The sequence below is a fragment of the Zonotrichia leucophrys genome, chromosome 8 (genome assembly GCF_028769735.1).
Source record: "Zonotrichia leucophrys gambelii isolate GWCS_2022_RI chromosome 8, RI_Zleu_2.0, whole genome shotgun sequence".
Taxonomy (NCBI): domain Eukaryota; kingdom Metazoa; phylum Chordata; class Aves; order Passeriformes; family Passerellidae; genus Zonotrichia; species Zonotrichia leucophrys.
This window is the reverse complement of record NC_088178.1, coordinates 14,090,229-14,109,538: the sequence shown is the minus strand read 5'-3', so window position 1 is coordinate 14,109,538 and position 19,310 is coordinate 14,090,229. Positions and strand designations below refer to the sequence as shown.

At 38.2% G+C, this 19,310-nt stretch overlaps 1 protein-coding gene across 3 annotated transcripts in view; it reads left to right on the top strand.

Annotated features, from left to right (window-relative positions):
• Positions 1–19,310, top strand: part of FNBP1L (formin binding protein 1 like) — a 50,495-nt gene that overhangs the window by 29,635 nt on the left and 1,550 nt on the right. Inside the window, exons 3-15 of one of the 3 annotated variants that reach the window (XM_064719889.1) lie at positions 1,519–1,572; positions 3,014–3,161; positions 3,578–3,640; positions 4,891–4,995; positions 6,143–6,271; positions 8,340–8,486; positions 9,143–9,346; positions 11,675–11,833; positions 15,272–15,286; positions 17,329–17,438; positions 18,012–18,144; positions 18,587–18,681; positions 19,131–19,279. In XM_064719889.1, the coding sequence (XP_064575959.1) occupies positions 1,519–1,572; positions 3,014–3,161; positions 3,578–3,640; positions 4,891–4,995; positions 6,143–6,271; positions 8,340–8,486; positions 9,143–9,346; positions 11,675–11,833; positions 15,272–15,286; positions 17,329–17,438; positions 18,012–18,144; positions 18,587–18,681; positions 19,131–19,279 (1,511 nt within the window). Of the gene's footprint in view, positions 1–1,518; positions 1,573–2,497; positions 2,760–3,013; positions 3,162–3,577; positions 3,641–4,890; positions 4,996–6,142; positions 6,272–8,339; positions 8,487–9,142; positions 9,347–11,674; positions 11,834–15,271; positions 15,287–17,328; positions 17,439–18,011; positions 18,145–18,586; positions 18,682–19,130; positions 19,280–19,310 lie in introns of all 3 variants that reach the window. The other 2 variants (XM_064719890.1, XM_064719891.1) reach the window with 2 other exon arrangements.

Below are 19,310 nucleotides of genomic sequence, written 5' to 3'. Positions count from 1 at the left end.
TAAAGAATGAAACCAGAACAAAAATTAGCACAGTAGTAAATCTGTATTTATGACCCTTCTCTCCTGCTGTTTTTAAATGTGTGGCTTTAGTAAGTAATTTCTTTTCTCATTTTTAACAGCTCTGAAAATCTTCCCTTGAAAAGGCTCATGCATGGTTGCTTAGCTACAACATTGTATGTGTGTTATGCATTTCACCTTCTGAATAAAAATAACATGAATTTTAGGAATTTCCTATTCATTAATAAGTGCTGAGGAACAAAGCAGAAATGTAAGGGAAAATGGAACACAGGAATGTTACTTAGTGAATATTTTTTCCCCTATTTTGTTTATGCATTTTCCTAAAAATGTCTACATTTAATCCCTCCCAAGTAGAATGTTACAATAGGCAGGGTTCTGGGGATAGAGAGAAGAAATTCTTACGTGAGCTTCAATAAGCAGGTTACTGTAAAATGTGTAGGTAATTTTTTGTTAAAAAATCAGTGCTTATTCTCTTTCTTAGTACATATTGATATAAAAATGACCTTTCTTATAACAGTCAGATTTTTTTTGGTTGTAATCTCAGGGGGTATAGAAACAGGCAAAAGATCCAAGTTTACTATTTCTGCACAAACTGCCTGCTCATATTCTGGTGTATCCTCTGTGACTGTACATAATCTCACTGTGTGGGCTTTTGTACCATAGAGATGACTTCCAGATAAATGGATTTGAGAAATTGTACAAGATTATTTTAGATGAAAGTAGAATTAGCACCTTTGTTTTAATGGTAAGGTAGTTGGTAATTAGTAACAACTGAAGTTACAGAGAGAGTGAGATGAAATACCCAACATTCATGCCAGATTTTTTTCTCCTAGAATCTTCTCTTAACTCCTCCATTCCTTTTTTTCCTGCATTCTATGATAAGCTGGTCATTTCGTATCAATGTTTTCAAAACTTGGACTGTGATACTGTGCTAAGTTCTGGTCCTGTGGATTCTAGAGATTTGCTTGGTTTCTAAAATCTGGGTATTGGGAATGCTGATGGGAGGACAAAGTGTAAAATCTCTTTTCAGAAAAGACATGTTGCCTCTCCTGTCCTTATTAAAGATTTGGAAATAGTGTAGTTAAAATCTTTGCCCTGAATCTGTTCTCAGAGCTTCCCTGAGGGATGGAGCGTGTGCTGGTGGCACAGCACAGTGTGCACTCTCTGTGTGACACAGTGATCGTACATTGGCCTTGTCCTCGTCTGCTGCTGCCTTCTGCATGCATGTAGGATGTTAAAAACAAACTCTGCATTTCGTGTCTGCTCACTGCAGCAGAAGTTTTAAAATGTTTGCAAATTGCTCTAGGTCAGAGAGGTGTAAAACTTTGATAATACTGTAGATTTCAGCCTTGTGTTATCTAAAGGACCCTTATAAGTTGACAGAGGGAATAGATTTGTTTATAGAACATTAAACAGAAATAATTTGTTCATGCAGTTTTCTATGTGTGTCTTCTCAAAAGAGATTCTAAAATAGGATCTTGTTTTGTTCTTCTTTAATAGAAATCTGGTAAAGAAGTACTGTCCTAAACGCTCACCAAAAGATGAGGAGCCCAGGTAAAAATGTCCATTTCAAGTTCTGTGTGTAAAAATGAAAACTAACTGTATATGCTGTCCTTTTATGCATTTTTTTTAAGTATTTAATTGGTGATGACAACAAAAGAATTGTGCTTGGCTTCTTGCAGTTCTGCTATAATTCTCAAGCATGTTTACTTCCATTGGTATATTAATGTAGTAGACATGGCAGGTTGTACTTGCTCCCTTCCAAAATAATCTTTAGATAACTTAAATTTTGAAAGCAGAAGTTTAGCTTACTATGTACAGACTAGTATTGTTTTTTAAAGAAAAGCAAGTGTGTGTCCTTAGGCTTTAGTTTTTTGCTTAGTAATAGAGATTTTCAGTGCATTTTTATGGCAATACAAATGTAGCTATGCATCTCTATAGTGAGACATGAGTGTACACAAATTGTCGTGTTATGGGCAAGAGGAGCTCTCAAAATGCTGATTTGCTTTGACTCTAGAGACAAAATATGTGGATGTCTACTGGTGGAGGAACAATTTGTGCTAAACAACTTTATTTATCAAAAATATGCTTGTTTTGTTGTCCATTCCGTAGCCATTAAAAAATTTATTTGAAAAAGCACAGTATTTTTTTTTCTTTAGGGATAAGTCTTTGGAAATAAAACAAGTGGACAAGTTTCAGGTTGCAGCCAGAGCACATACTGTGAAGAGTGCCTGAGAATTTACAGTAGGAATTCCTCTAGCTCTTTAAACTATGTAAAGATCCTGGGCCTGAGGGAATAGGCCTTCCAGTGCTAGAATGGCATTTGACATTCCCAAAAGCCAAGCCTATGGAGATGGCAGTATTCCACAATTAAAAGAGAGAAATATGTATATTTTAATGTGCTGCCTGTTTTTTTTTCCCCTTCTTCCCTTCCACACACACTTTCTACCCTTTGCCCCTCCTCTTCCCCCCTTTTCAGTGCCAGCCATAGTGGCACCTTACTTCCAGCCAGGAGGTGGGCAGGCACACAGGCAGCTGTCTGCAGAGCTGATAGCAGCTTGTTCAGTAAACCCATCGGCATGCATAGCAGTGGCATGGTTGGCATGTTGCGCCTGGAGAGCACCAAGCACATCATCTGCAGCAGGCTCAGCTCCCAGCCTAGGCACGGGGGTATCCCTTCCCCGGCTCAGGCCCCTCCTGGGCCAGCTTAGGAGATACCACTATACCACAGGGCTTGCCAGGTAGTATTCTTCTTCTTTGTTTTCCATCCACAAACCCCCTGTTCTTGTAAAACGTGTTTGAACAGACGTTGCAACATATAGTACATGCTAGGCTTAACTTAGGCTTTCCCAGCTTGTGTTTTACTCTAACTCAATTAGCATTAAGATAAGGTTTATTGTCAAATGTCTGTGGTTTTTTATTTAATTGGGAGTACAGGCTATACTAAAATATTTTTAAAAGCTGCCTAACTTTTTGTGTGTTTGCTTTCTGTCAGGTTTACTTCGTGTATTGCCTTTTTTAACATCCTCAATGAGCTGAATGACTATGCAGGACAGCGAGAAGTAGTTGCAGAAGAAATGGGACACAGAGTGTATGGAGAATTGATGAGATACTCTCATGATCTGAAAACTGAGAGAAAAATGGTAATTTCTGTGGTTTTGAAGTTGAAAATAGCATATCAAGATGTATGTCTCTTAGTGAACTGATGTATTTGTTTACCCATTTTGATGAACACAGCAATACATAGGTTTTGTGATACATTTATAAAACACATTTAAGGTTTCTATATAATATATAATGTTATATACTATAATACAGTTATTAAACCTAAAAATTATTTTCTTGGGAAGACAGTGTTTGCTAGAGATCTTTTTTTTTTTTTGCCAGTGTACCACAATATCTGGGATACAGTTCTTGCATGTTGAGTAATATCTTCCAAAGAGTATGGGTAGCTTGTGGAAGATACTGCACATCATAGGCTATCAACTAGAGCAGGGACTAATTATTGGTAATAATACTAAAAATATGGGCAAATTTAATTTATTTGTGGTGTTTTTAGCATCTTCAGGAAGGGCGAAAGGCTCAGCAGTATCTGGACATGTGCTGGAAGCAGATGGATAATGTGAGTTTGTGTTTGGATTTTATTCCTGTTGAACTTAAGTAAGATATACGGGCTGTAGTGGAATTGTTTTCATCTCTCTTGCTTAGGTATTATACTGAGGTATATTACTAAATATACAAATAATTTAGTAACATAATACAATTCAATGTATTTATAGTTCCCAGATTAAAAATCTCCTGTAAACAGCTTCTGTGTTTGTGTTTGCGAGAAGCCTTGGATTTTATCCAGCGTAGCCAGCATAAAGGAATCTGGTTTTAGCATGGGTACAGACTTTTGTTGCTTCTCTTTGGGCTACTAAAAATGATAGTTTATTTATATGAAGATGAAATCTTAAGTCACTGAATTGGACTTGAGCTTGAGGGCTTGTTCCAAGGTGTATTCAAGAATACCACTATAGACTATTGTATTTTTGGGAGATAGAATTACTGTTTAACAGATAAATGCAGGAGGTGAATGTCTCTAGGACAGACTATAAGCTTCTTTTTCTTGAAACAAATGCTTTTAAAGATAAGAAAATATAAAAGTCAACCAAGTCTGTTCAAGATGCATTCTGATATTCTGGTTGTCTGTCTTAAAAAATTATTATACCTTTGATTCAGATTATTGTGAAGCAGTACTGGAGAAGTGAATTTCTGTTTTGTTGTTATGGTCCCAGATGAGCAGGTTCTTGCTTTCCTATCATGTCAAAGAGTTCAGTTCATCATCAGAGGATCAGAATACAAGCATATGTGGTAGTTTTAGATGTTATCTCTTCACCAAGATAGTTCCCACAGTTCAGCTCAAACAATACAGTGCTGTATATTTACCTGAGTGCAAAGTCAGGCTTTTAAATACATTTAGATGCCTTTAAGGGACACACTCACCTCAGTGGCCTGACTTCGCTGTGAAGCAGGAGCTCAGTATCTCAGCTGCAGTTTCTCTCTAGAGATGTGAAATTCTGCAACAATTTTTCCTACAGCAGTTGTCTTGACAACAGCTGCATATAGAGAACATCAAGTATATTGAATACTGTTGTCTGTGCTACCTGCAGCTGTGCCACTTGACATGAATACTGATGATGATTGTAGTGTAGATACGTCCTTCACACTGCCTTCAAAATAATTCAGTTGACCTAGTTGCTGTGCTAACAATGTGCTCCTTTAAAGGGACTTAGTGAATTTAAGATACTTAAAAGGAAGCTTTGATATTTAGAATTCAGAATTAATGTTGGAATAGTGGCTGTTGAAGCAATAAGTTTGTGCCTTTTGTAGAGCAAAAAGAAATTTGAGAGAGAATGCAGAGAGGCAGAGAAGGCACAGCAAAGCTATGAGCGACTGGACAATGACACTAATGCGACAAAGGCTGATGTTGAGAAGGTAAGGGTGTGGTGGCTTTACTTTATTATCAATTTTATTTCATTTACATGTTAATCATCAGTACTGAAACAATATTCATTGACTGTGTGACATTGTGTGTAAAATATGGTTTCTTGTTATGTGCCAAATCAACGTTCCAATGAGATGTAAGACAGCACATGAAAGGAGTGTGCTTTAGAATCAGAATGGTTTGGGTTGGAATGGACCTTGAGGGCTCCCTGCCATGGGCAGGACAGCTTCCACTAGACCAAGTTGCTCAAAGCCCTGTCCAGCCTGGCCTTGAACACTGCCAGGGATGGGGCATCCACAGCTGCTCTGGGCAGCCTCTTCCGGTGCCTCACCAACCTCATAGGGAGGAATTTTTGCTCTCTTGTAGACACTCTTTAGGTACTGGAAGGGGCTCTGAGGTGTCCCCAAAGCCTTTGCTTCTCCAGGCTGAGAATCTCCAAATCTCAGCCTGTCTTTATAGGAGAGATGCTCCGGTCCTCTAATGATCTTGGTCCTTGTTTGGACTGATCCCAGCAGGTCCATTTCCCTCCTGTGCTGAGGGCACTCCAGGTGGGCTCTCAGGAGGGCTGAGCAGAGGGGCAGAGGCCGCTCCCTTGAGCTGCTGGCCACGCTGCTTTTGGGGGAGCCCAGGATAGGGTTGGCTTTGTGGGCTGTGAGTGCACATTGCAAGGGCCCCCAGTCCTTCTCCTCAGGGCTGCCCTCACCCCATGCTCTCCCAGCCTGTGTTAGTGCTTGGGATCACTCCAGCTCACATGCAGGACCTGGCACTTGGCCTTGTTAAAGCTCATGGGAGCCCCTCTGGATGGCTGTGCTGAGTATCTTCCTTTAACTGGCAGCTGTCTGCTGTTTGGTACCTCGTGGTTTATGGGATCAGTCACTTGTCTGGGTTTTAGGATACACATTTAGCAGTCTGCCTAAGGGACCTACAGTGATCATTGCTTTCTCTGTATATAACAAATGAGGTTTTGGAGTGTCAGTATATGTCAAGTCTCACATTCTTTATGTTTCAGTTATAAGGATGTTGGCTTTGATGACTTGTGACTACTGTTACTGCACAGTTGATAAAATAAAATAAAATGATGCTGTGTGTCACTGAAAAGTACAAGACGTGTTTAACCTGGTAACACTTTCCTTCTAGGCCAAGCAACAGTTAAACCTGCGCACACACATGGCTGATGAAAACAAAAACGAATATGCTGCACAACTACAGAATTTTAATGGAGAACAGCACAAACACTACTACATTGTCATTCCTCAGATTTACAAGGTAAAAAAATTAACAGATAAAGTATGTCTAATCCTTTTCTAATGAAGAAGTAGGCTTTAAAATTAAAAACTGGTTTTTTGGATGTTAGTGGATCATTTTATCAAGAAATTACCATAATCTTGAGACAACTTGTGTTTTTTCATGGGTCTGCTTACCATACTAATGCTTGGATTTCTAACTAAAATGCTTGGTTGCATTTTCTCTAAGATTTATACTTTATAGACTCTTTGTTTAAATATTTCTGAAAGGGTCTGGCAAAATAAACACTTGAGACGTCTGGGTGACAGAAGACATTTAAAATAATCATTCTAATGGGGGTTGGTCAGTAGTTCTCAGGATCCTTGTGAGTGTGTGTGGTGCTCTGCCTGTGCTGAGGTGAAGGACAGCCCAGAGCTGACGGTGGCTGTGGTTTCATGGATCTCATGCATGGGAAAAAGGCTGCATTGGAAGCAGAAGTTGCAGCACCCTCCCAGCCCCCAGTTAGTCCTTGCTCCATCAGTGTTGCCAGCAATCCACAGGTCTCTCTAAACCAAGTAAAAAAATTAAAGAGCAATACTTTGCATCTAAAGTGGGGATTTCTTGAGATGCTTTATGTAACTAGTAAGATTTTTTGTAACATTCTTTCAAAAACATGGACTTAGCAAAACTGGAAAACCAGTTTAAAATAGTTGGGGTATCAGGTGAAGAGAGGTTGTAAGTGTGTTGGCGTGTCCCTTCTGCCAACATTTGGGAAATATGTGTGGGACCTGATACTGAGACAGGGAGTGAGGAAATGCAAGGTGAAACACTGGGTTTATTTGGAGGAATTCAACTTCAATATGCTTGATATTTTCCAGCAGCACAGGTCAGTTCGTTTTTGGTTTTTTTTTAGTCCTTACTAGAAGGTCTAGGATTCACAGGAAAAAATTACCTTGACTTATTAAAGAATTTTCTAATATTTTAACAGTTAAGCAGCACCACAGTAGGTCTGACTTCACACACTGATCCAAGAACTGCAGTCAGCTCCCAGCAGAGACAGGTTGATCATCTTTGTAGCTTGCACCAGACTTATGCTTTACTGCCTTTATTTCTCCAGGGTTAAGATCCATTATCATTGTATGATATTACTCATATTTTTTGAACTCTACAGTAAGAGCAGAAAGGCCTAGTTCTTTTTTCTCTTGGGACTACACTTTATTACTTCATTGCAAGTATTTGGGGACATTCTATGGGAAAACCTTGGAGAAGTGTTTAGCACGTCTAGGTGGTTGTTTTCTCTTAGAGAGACAACATTGAATATTGTTTGAGACATCTGCCTCAGTGTAGATAGAGGAAAGATTCAACTTCTTATCCAGTTTTTGACAACCTATTGGTATATGTTTTCCTGATTTTTGGTTTTGTTTGGGGTTTTCCACATTCAGGTGAAAAGCCCAGAGCTGTTATCTTAATAGTATTTCTCTTGAATTTATTCTTTTTTGTTCTGTTCTGCTAAACTTTGATTGCAAATCTTATGTAATGGTATTCTTCTCTTTATTTTCTTGCACACTGCTAAAGGAAATGGTTTGTATTTCAAATCAGTGTCTAAAGTGCCAATAATTTAGTTTTTCTTATTTTTCCTATATTTTAAATAATTGGTATTGCTTGGAAGGTATAATAATAAGAGCGACATGGATATATTTATCACCAGAGAGGAATTACTTGGAACTAGTAGGAGAGAGTGAGGAGATGTAGAAATCAGTAAAATTTCTTCAATGTGGTTCTCATTTTTGCATAAAACAAATACTTCAAACAGTTGCCTGTAAACACTGTACATGTGCTTTATAAAAGAAAAAGGAAAACAAAATCCCATCCATTACATGATTTTTAGAAATCAAAGAGCATGAAGTCTTCATAACTATTGTACTGGGCATCTTAAGACTGTGTCTGCAAGGACTTCTAAGTTCTGGTTTTTTAAGCGAATAAAAATACTGGGAAAGCATAGAAATTCTGTCCCACACTGTGGTGACCACAGTAACTGCATATGTCAGAATTGAGGAGGAAAAAAACCCAGCAAATGAAAGCTTTATTTTATATTTCTTTGCACTTGCAGCAACTTCAAGAAATGGATGAAAGAAGGACTATCAAACTTAGTGAATGTTACAAAGGCTTTGCTGACTCTGAGCGCAAGGTTATTCCAATTATCTCAAAGTGCTTGGAGGGGATGATCCTTGCAGCAAAATCAGTTGATGAACATAGAGTAAGTAGAACTGAGTAACTTTTTAAATATGTGTGAGCAATTGAGCTGCTGCAGAAGCTGTGAAGAGGGGAAGGACTGACTTACCCTGTACTGTTATCTTTCTCTTGTCAAATATTTGCTTCAAAAGTGTTGTGACTTCCATTTCAGCAGAAGGGACCACTTCTGCTTTTGTTGTCTGCTCTCTTTCTGCTTTATTGCTTTACTGTAATCTGAATATCTCTGACACATTCTCATTGGGTGTGATTTTGGACACATTATTTTGGTTATCTTAAAATATCCTGCAATACCGTGGTCATTATTTTCCCCTGCATGTGACATTAAAACACATAAAGGGTGTTCAGTTAACAAAGTATTCATTCTGTGTCCTGCTTGACTGCAGCATGTTCTGTCCTATTTTATCTTACTACATCTAGTTTCTTAGTTCTGTCTTCATTTCAGTGCCAATGTTGTAAGATCAAAAGGTGGAAAGTAGTTTGGCCCTGTGTGAAATTTGTGGTAACCCTTGGGAAGTATTTGCTGGAATATTCTGAATAGCAGAGTATGCTTTGCTATACACTCATGAACAATGCTGAGATAAAAGAATGTTATCTTCACTTGCTCGGTCCAAAAGTGTGTGATGGGTTTGCTTTTTAAACTCCTTAATGTCCTGTGTTTAGGACTCTCAACTAGTGATAGACTGCTTCAAATCTGGTTTTGAGCCTCCTGGAGATTTCCCATTTGAAGACTACAGTCAGAATATTTACAGAACTATCTCTGATGGAACCATCAGTACACCAAAGCAAGAGGGAATGAGAATTGATACAAAAACTACAGTTGGCAAGGCTAAAGGAAAGCTGTGGCTATTTGGAAAGAAACCAAAGGTAACAATTAAGAAATTACTATTTGGAAAATTAAAATTTGAACATTGAGAGTGCATGGAAGCAGCAATTAATGTAGCTTTAAAAAATCTTCCCTTTGCCTGCCCATGTCTTTTAAAGTATGTGTAAGGAGATCAGAAGGGTTGAGTAGGTTTGGGTACTTACCATGGTAAAAATCAAGTTGTCAATGGGGAAGTTTTTCAGTTTTTCTTATAGTAATTTGTGTCTGGGAGCATTTTTAATAGTTACTTGATAAAAGTAGCTTCCCATTACTGTAATGTTTCTAAGATTCTGTAAAGACTTTCTGTAGTTGCATAGGAAAGGTATTAATTGTGAGTGTAAAAATAAGAAGGGAGAGTATGCTTTGGAATTGGGCAGTCTTCAGATCTGTCTGTTATGGCACAAAAAGCAACCCCCTTCTAAATGTCACATTTACATGGAGAAGTATAGATTTTTATTACACCTGTTGCAAGTTTTGAAAACTCCCGAGGTTTCTCTGAAAACATTAAAATTTATAATCTGTCACTGGTAAAACACACTGTGGAAGCTCCATAAAGGTAAATGTACTAGAAGAAATATTACTAGGAACTAGGTAAAAATATTCCAATGCTCAAGAAGAAATGGAAAGCATTGAAATTACTACTTTGTTTTCTTACGAGTTACAGTTAACACTTCCTGTGCAAGATGCCTTTGTGGATCAACAGAAGGATGTCAGTACATGCATTTGCTATATAAATGAATGGAGCATGTACATATTTAAATTTATTTATCTTTATTTAATATTGGAGCATATCAGTGAGCTGTTTTAATGATTCCCACAAATTTTTGCGAGATTATTTTAATGCTCCAAGTCAGTTTCAGTCATTTATTACAGGAAACTATTCTTAGGGTTTCTTAATGGCAGAATTTATTTTCCACTTGATAGTATTCAGAGAGAGTAGGTATTTACAGAAAGGAAAGATCCAGCTGATTTTTTTTATTCCATCCTCAGTATATGCTGTAACTCCAGCTGTGTGTTAAAACTGATTGTTTCCTTTTCATGCAGTATAATTAATGATTCATAGCATGCATTAATACATGGACATATATATTGCATTTGTCTGCAGAGGTGGGTGAGATTCAGCCTGTTCTGAAATTAGATGACAATTGCCAGTTTGACCACAAGACGTCTTTCTGAGAGTTTGGAGAGTTATATAAATGTACCCTGGTTTCAGCCTGGACCTTGACATTTGCTGTAGTTTATAGGAAATGCCTTAGTGTGATGACAGCTGAAATAAGCTGACAAGACTTGCCCTACTCTTTCTTCTCCCCAGTTCACTCACTGTGTGCAGCATTCAGGGAGTCAGCCTTGCTGGTTTCTCTATGGAGTCACAGGTGTGACATGTGTGTGCACACACTACATGCATCTCTTCCCTAAGGACCTGCATGAAATGAAAGATTTTGTCCCTGATTTTCACCTGGTTTTGGGGAGGATGGAGGAGTGCTCTACAAAACAGCAGCTGGAAGCAAAATATTTACTGAAAGTTCCATATTTAATTCCAAATACTGTTCACATGTTTTAAAATATATTCTTAAATTCTCTATTATAAAATCAGTTGCTTTACTACAGCTGGGGTATTCACGGGGGTCTTTGGACCTTCATTTAGCTGAAACTATGGCTGGTCTTGACTTCCAAGTATTCCTTTACCTATTTTTAACGTTGTCAAAGACATTAAAGCCTTTTGTAAAGGGAATGAGTTGTGCAGCAGTGGGATTAGAGGGAAGTTGAACTGGGCAAGAATAGCAGAGGCATAAGAGACAAAAAATGAGAGAAGCAATTTGAAAAAAGGGAAGGAGGTTCTTGGGATAATATTAAGAATGCCATGCAGCCATTGTGTCAGTCCAGCTTGACTATAGAGTTTGAGAATACGTTTTGTTTTAGTCATTCCCCATAGATGTACCAAATATTTCTGTTGTGGCTAACCTGGTAGGGTGCCTCATTATGTAGGAGGAAGTAGTGAGCAGAAATGCTTGAGCTTCCAGGATTGTAACTAAACTGGCAATAGCAGAGCTGTTTTTAGAAAAAAGACAGGGAGCTTTGGGATCTTGTTAGGATCTTGTGCCAGTGTTGAGGCTAAAGCTTCCTTCCTTCTCTGCAGCAGCCCGTAACTCTGAAGATTAATTCATGACAGAAACCTCTTAAACCCAATACAGTTATAGTATAAATGTGTCTGGAATGTTACAACCTGTTTCTGTGTTGGATGGAAATTTTATTTTTGTAAGACAGAATTTTCATTTTAAAATCACTTTGAACATTTGGCTTATTTATTGCTTTCTTTATTTCCACATTAGCCACAATCCCCACCCCTAACCCCTACTAGTTTATACACATCCAGTACTCCTAATGGGTCCCAGTATCCCATATTCTCCATTGAACCAGTGCATTATTGCATGAGTGACATAAAAACAGGGAAGCCCAGAATTCCTTCTTTCAGAAGCCTCAAAAGAGGGGTAAGTTTGATAACAAGTTGAAATGCATGATGGGCTATGAACAGTGTGTTTGTGATGTGGCTTTTCTAATGCTCTTCACCCTCATTATAAGGCTTACTTAAAAGTAACATGTCAGCCATAAGGTCAGTTTTAGGATACTTTGTTTCATACTATTCAGAAGTTGCCAACAGATTAAAAAGAAATTAAAATAGAAATATTCTTCATCACATTTGAAATGCTTGTGCCTAAAAAAAGGTGTTATAAAGAGGGTGCTCAGCATGTGTTTGATTTTCATTGTTGTTCACATTCACAAATGTTTTCCTACCATCATGTAACACATATTTTCAATAATTGATCATTGGATATACAGTTACCACAAAAATCATCTGACAGATCCAATGTCTTATTTGCTGACTTTGAAAATAGTAGAAGTTGATTACGAGACACTGAACTAAGAATGGAGAATTTAATTCCTTTTGTACATTAAATGCTATAGATTATGGTGATGGCAGATTTTGAAATAGTGATTTTTTTCAAAAAACATTACAGCATTAATGTGTTTTCTGATTAATTAGTTGCTCTTGTTTGTCCTAGTTTCTTTTGGGTAGAATTATTGAAAAAATTACTACCAAACGCCACAGAGACTTATCAGTTCATTTACTAATACAGTGGCATATTCTGCAAATAGAATTTGTCTGGAAGCCAGTAGAAGGGAAATATGAAGTGGTTTCCTAGCAACATTTATGCTGCTAGTGATAAGTGTACTGTTACTTTCCTGTTATGTCAGAAAAGCACAGGCTGCCCAGTTTATGTTGTTTAGTGGTATTTATTCATCCAAATAAAAAGGTAATTGGATGCATTTGGTTGTATATAATAAATAATTTTTTGGTATTTCAAGACAATATGGACTTGCTATCTCATGTGCATCAAGAATGGTTGACTGTTGTTGTCATAATGTGGAGATCAAGGTACAACAATGCTCTCTTGCAGTAAAGATACAGTTCAGAGGCTCCCTTGTTGTCATTGAAGCAGAATGAGTTGCAGTTAAAACTTACTTTATTTATCTTAAATCATGTTGTGGCATCTAATTTCAGGCCCCCAGATACCTTGGAGAGAGCCTTCCTAGCACTGCCATTTTTTAGAAGATCCCTGTGTTCCTCTAAGTCTGTGTGGTGGGCAGGGTCTCCTTTCCCTTGGCAGCCATTAGATCATGGCTGGCTCTGGGGGTGATGCCTCTTCAGGGCTCAGGGAGGAGCTCCTGGCTTGGGGAGCTGGTGGAATGGCACAGGCCTGGATTGCACGTGGCTTTTGTGGGTCACTACAAGCACTGACTCCTGCCTCACCAGTCATCACCTTGTAGTACCAGTAGGTCTAGAGCCTCTTCTGAAGGGAAAGATCATATAACTACTATAGAGTGCTAATGGAAAATGAAGTCATATCTTTATTGATTTTTAAATACATTCTTCATGTTGTAAAATTGAATTAATAAGTTCTTTAAATAATTTAAATTTAATAATTCTTTACCATTAGGAAGCATCACTAGGGTCCTGCAGATCTAGACTCACTCCAATGTGCCATAATATTAAAGACTTTATCTCTGTAAAATCTGCAAAAATAAGCATTTAATTTACATAGATTCTGAATTTCCTTGCAAGCATTTTAACAAAGACCACATAATTGCATATTTTTAACATCTTTTGAACTTAAATGTATACTGGACTAGTAATGGATTTTTTTTTTAATCTCATTGATCAGTCTTATCTTTATAATATACAATATTAAATGCTTAATAGTATGTGATGCTGTTTCCCACGTGTTTTGTCCCTGGAAAATTATTTCCAAGTGGTACTGAAATGCAGAAATACTAAACCATGGAATGATAGAAAGGTTTGGTTTGGAAGGAACCTCAAAGATCATCCCCTGCCATGGGCAGGGACCCCTTGCACTGGCCCAGACTGCTCAGAGCCCATCCAAGCTGGCCTTGAACCACCAGGGATGGGGCATCCGCAGCTGCTCTGAGCAGCCTGGGCCAGTGCCTCCCCACCCTCTGAATACAGAATTTCTTCCTAACATTCAGTCTAAGTCTATCTTCTTTCAGTTAAAAAATGTTCCCCTTTGTCCTGTGACCATTTGCCCATGTAAGATGGTGCTCAGTTTGCTTCTGCTGAGCTTTATCTGTGAGTTGGCATCCATCAGCCAGTGAAGCATCCTGGTCATTTTATTTAACAGGCTCTGTGCAGGATCTCAGTCAAGGTGCTGGAGATCAGACCCAGTGTCCCTGCACTCTGTGCTTCATGCAGTGCATTTTCCTGTCATTTCCCAGAGCAAGAGCAGCAAACAGTAGCTGTAGAGCAGGCATTTACAGGTGTAAGCCAGTGTAGCTGGGTTAGCACTGCTAACCTGCTACTGCTGGTACCTGCTGCTGCTTCTCCTTTGAAATATTAACAATTCCAGACAGTGTTAGTGCTTAGAGAGGTCTGTGCTTGATGCCACTTGGTACATAAAATATCTGCATTATCAGCAGTGATCTGTAAACCTTAATGGAGTTTTATTGGAAGACTCTTTGTGAAGGGAACAGGAAGTTTGTTGATGTCATTTTGCATCTCTGGACTTCAAGATTCCTACCAAAATACTGTTTGTGAAGGTGCTTTATGTCCCTCATTACTAGAAATTCTAATGTGTATGTACCCCAGGCAGCAGCCTTAAAAATTGCTCAGGGTCAGAAGTGAAGCTGAGATACCTGTCTTCTAAGTTGCTTGGTGTTTCTCTGGAAAGGGTTGTCCATATCTTTAAAAGCATGGTAGAGCTTCAAAAACGCTTGGCTTCAAAAGCCAAGATTCAGCTCCTGGCACCCATGTTTTATTTGCTTCTTCTAAGGATAAAGTCTTTACTCTTTACATGTCTTTATTTTTATCTAGACTAAAACAATTTTAGATAACAACAATGACCCAAATGCTGTTTTCAGAAAGTAAAATTAATTACTTCTGGACTTTAAAAATGTCTTTGTTTATTCTAGATCTGCTGTGATAATAAATAAATACATTGCAAAAACTACATTTATAAGAGTGAATGCAGTGGATTTTGAGCTATCGTTAAAAAAATTTTTGTATATGGCTGATCAGTCCATCATCATCAAATTCTGCTATTTTGTGTAATGTTGGCTGTGTGTGTGTTTCTTTTCCTACAACAGAAGGCTCAGCCCTTTAGAACACTAAAATTCAAAAGTAGTTTAATGAAGTTGTGTGTTAAAACTACCCATTATCACCTAGTATTTTTTAATCAGTAATTCTTAAAGCAATTATTTTATTGTGCTTACAGTAAAATGTATTTTTTATAAACGAAAACTTCAATCCTTAAGTGATTTTTAAAAATACATTTTTAGGCATTAGTCACTTTGGTAACTGGTCATTGCATGTGAATAATTTCCCGTTTCTTTCTGTTTTCAAATGAACTGTGCAGTGGTCGGTGAAGATGGTAAGCCCGTGTGCTGATCTGTCTGCTGTACTTCTGCTGAGATAGCATGAAAATAATCCTCTGAAAGTGTTTCCATATCATAACTGCTTTAAGTCAGGTGCTGAAATACATCTTCAGATTTTCCACTCATATGCACAGTCTTCTTAATCATCCATGCTTAATGTAAGACTATTAGATTGTGATCTGGCTGCAACTAAATCTGCAATTTTGGGACTTTAGAGTTGACCAGTATTCACAAGTTGGTCATGATGGAAATACTTGGTGATTTTTCTTTGTTAGGAAAACTGTTTGAGCAGCATAAAATATGTATATGAAAAGATGATAAAATTTGTGTAATGAAGAAATACTGAATACTACACTCCTTTGAATTTGGAAGAAAAATTTGCAGGGGAGGATCTTTATGCTCGGAAATACAGGACACTGTTATATTAAATAAAATCATGCCTTAATCAATATTGTATTGCAGGGTAAATCAGTAAAAAGTCACAAAAAAACCCCTCTGTTCTTCTGATTCATTTTTAGGATACTCTGGTTTAAACCAACGTGTAAGGAAGAATGATAGAGAGGACATGATTGTATTTTTGTTTCTTCGTGGTGTATTCCACTTAGCAGTGTTTTCTTGGGAGACTTTCTGAAGGGAATAGGAAGTTTGTCTTTTTTCATCTCTGGACTTTGAGACTATACACAGTGGGTATTCTTCTTCCTCCAGAAAGAAAACCCTTGTTTTATTTTGATAACATATCTTGATTCTCCTTCTTTTACCACGTCTTGTATTCCCTTCTCAAAAAGTAATGAGATTGATTTTACAAGTGCAGAAAAGTTGAGAGGGTGAGAAGATCCAAAGGGGGGGGTGTTGGAAACTTGGCATCTGAGCCCAAGGCTTATGTCAAAATCTGAACAGTCAAGTTTCTGTAAACTTCCTTCTTGACAAAAGAAATGCTGGCTAGTTTGGTTTGCCTCCATGGAGGGTAAGTGGGTTTCTTAGGTTAAAACCAACTTCCTTAGGTAAATGGGATTACAAAAACCAAACAAACCAAACAAAAAAATCCCAACAAACCAACTCTTTGGTGAGTAAGACATGTACTGTATTTCCTTCTTAATGCTGTCAGTGTCTGTCACCCTGAGGGGAAGAGTTTTCACAACAAGCTTGCAAGATACATAGAAAAATATCTCTTCCCATGCATTTCATACCCAGGCCCTTCTATCCTGCTCATTATAATCCTGGCACAAGTTCACAATCAAGTTTGCAGGTTTGAGTTCATAAAATAGGTGGTCTTAAATTGGCTGGTTTATGATTTTTTTTTTTAAAGTTTGGGAAGTAAGAGGGGCTTTTTCCCTCCCTGAAGTTTTTGGTTGTTGGTTTTTTGTTTCTTTTTTTCCTGTAAAAAAAGGTGACTTGGAGTATTTGAGCAAATTTTGAGTCAAAGAAACAAATTTAAGTAATAATTTTGATATTACAAAGGTTTTTTCTGTGCTTTGTGAACCAGTTTTACTTGAGGCAAAATTCATCAGAACTTTGTAAATTTTAATATGTTTTCTAGGATTGCTAAAGTTCTGGAAGAGAACTATAATAGTGCTTTGGAGTGAAGATCCAAATTACAGCATTTTTCTTTTGATACCATCCAAATGACCACAGAACACAGTCCAGAGAAAGAAACAATTTATATATATGTGTATATATATTATATACACATCTTAGATTTTTGTTCTGACTCAAATTATTCTGTCTTTTCTTAATCTTCTTTAAGTGCAGTGGATGTAAGAGGAGGTATATGACTTCAGAAAAATAAAGTCTAGAAATTTTGAGTTACCTCTGTGAGCCAACTGCTACAGAAGGCAGAAAGCACCTTGACTGAGTGACTCCACTCTGGCAGCAAGAACATGCATTTATTCTGTGCAGTCTTTTGTAGAGCTGTCTGTCAAGTAGAGTTTTTAAGAAGGTCCATCTGCTTCCAGTGAGCACTGTCCATGTGTGGGTTTGTCAGTTCAGCTGCCCAGACCTGTGCATGTGGTAGCTTGTTTCATGGGCTTTCTGCTTGCAGGGCCCTGCACTAGAAGATTTCAGCCATCTCCCTCCCGAGCAAAGACGCAAGAAACTGCAGCAGAGAATTGATGAACTTAACAGAGAGCTGCAGAAGGAAACGGACCAAAAGTGAGTGCATTTTTTAGCGGGTTCTGTCATGGTTCTCTCTCTGTTTTTTTTGACATCCTCTACCTAACCAACAGTGCTCAAAAGCTAGGAGACAAGGCTATTAATAACCTTTTAAAGTTCATAGTTTGTTGTATGTAGGTTCTGTTAATATTGCTTCCTTCTGCTTTACTGTAATACTCATTTTGATTTTAATACTGGAAAGGGAGCATTGGCTCTAAAATGGTGTTTTAAAAGATGTGTCAGTTGAGCACGATAGCTGCAGCTTCGTGCTTTAAGAGCAGAACGTGACCAATATTTAGGAAATTGTATACAGCAAACAGTATGGAAACAGTACTGGGACTGGACAGGTAAGAGTCAATAGTTGGAGTCATTGTGTGCCTGTGCACAGCACAAGAAAGGAAAGCAGAAGGCTGAGATGACAGAGTGGGAGAAGGATTTAGGCATAGGATGAAGACCAGTTCCTTACTGCTGTGCTTGAGATCTGATCACAGTTCAGGATCTCATACACGTTATTTTAGCTTTAATGAATCAATACTGGTTTATTAATTATTGTAATGGTTTGTATGTTTTTAGAGATGCCCTCATCAAGATGAAGGATGTTTATGAAAAAAATCCACAGATGGGTGATCCAAGCAGTTTGCAACCAAAATTAACTGAGACTATGAGCAATATGGACCGTCTGCGGATGGAAATACACAAGAATGAGGTTAGATTCTAAAACAGTTTCTTGGAAAATGTAATGACTGGTACAATTGTACTTTGCCGTACAGATTTTAAATATGGCACCCAGAAAAACTACTTGATTGAAGAGTAGATGTCCTGATGCAGTTTTTGTGGGGTGCTGTATTTTCAAGTATGTTCATCTAGCCAGAATAAAGATGTACATGATTAAACTGCTCAGAAGAATATATTATTATTCACTTATTCTGAAATTCACATGTAATTAAAGATTTTTTCCTCAGGCTAGCATGGAGCATAGGCTAAGCATAAATGGTAGATTCATGCTTTGTGTGAAATAATTATGAGACTTGACATCTGACCGCAATCTCTGTGTGGCTGTGAGCTGTCTGCAGTATGATGCATTTGTTCAATGTGCTGGTTTAGAATCAGTTTTTCTTTGACACCAACATTTGCCTTTTTTCCCCAAGGCCTGGCTCTCTGAAGTCGAAGGTAAAGTAGCAGCCAGAGGCGACAGGCGGCACAGCAGCGACATCAACCACCTTGTCACCCAGGGCCGAGAGAGGTCACTATTCTGTCTCCACTGCTTTAGATCCTGTGCTAGTCTGTGCAGCTCTCTGCAGGTTACAGGAGGGATGGCTGTTACTTATCCTCCCCGAGTGGATAAATTTCCTTTCCTTCTAAAGGATAATCTTAACGGGTTCTGACTTCTTAAGGTCTCTTCTTGCCATTCTGGTAACATAAAAATAGTCTAATTGAAACACCTGCTCATTAAATAGCAGTGCCTTTTCAACCTGTCTTACTCCATTGCACAAGGCTCACTAGTTTTCAGAATTCAGAGTAAGCTTTTGCTAGAGTTTTTTCAGTAAATCACCTCTGACAGTAATACTGGAACTGCTAACAGGAATTGCAGTACAATATCCATGACCTGCCCTTTCTGTGATGCATGGATGTTGTGAGTTTTGGAGCTAGGGACTGCTCAAGAGTCCTCATGCTGCCACCATTGCATTGCAGCCCTGAAGGGAGTTACACGGACGATGCCAACCAGGAGGTTCGGGGCCCGCCGCAGCAGCACGCTCATCCCAGTGAGTTCGATGACGAGTTTGAAGATGATGATCCATTACCAGCTATTGGACATTGCAAGGCAATATATCCATTTGATGGTAAGGTTAACCACGTGCACCGAGACTCTTT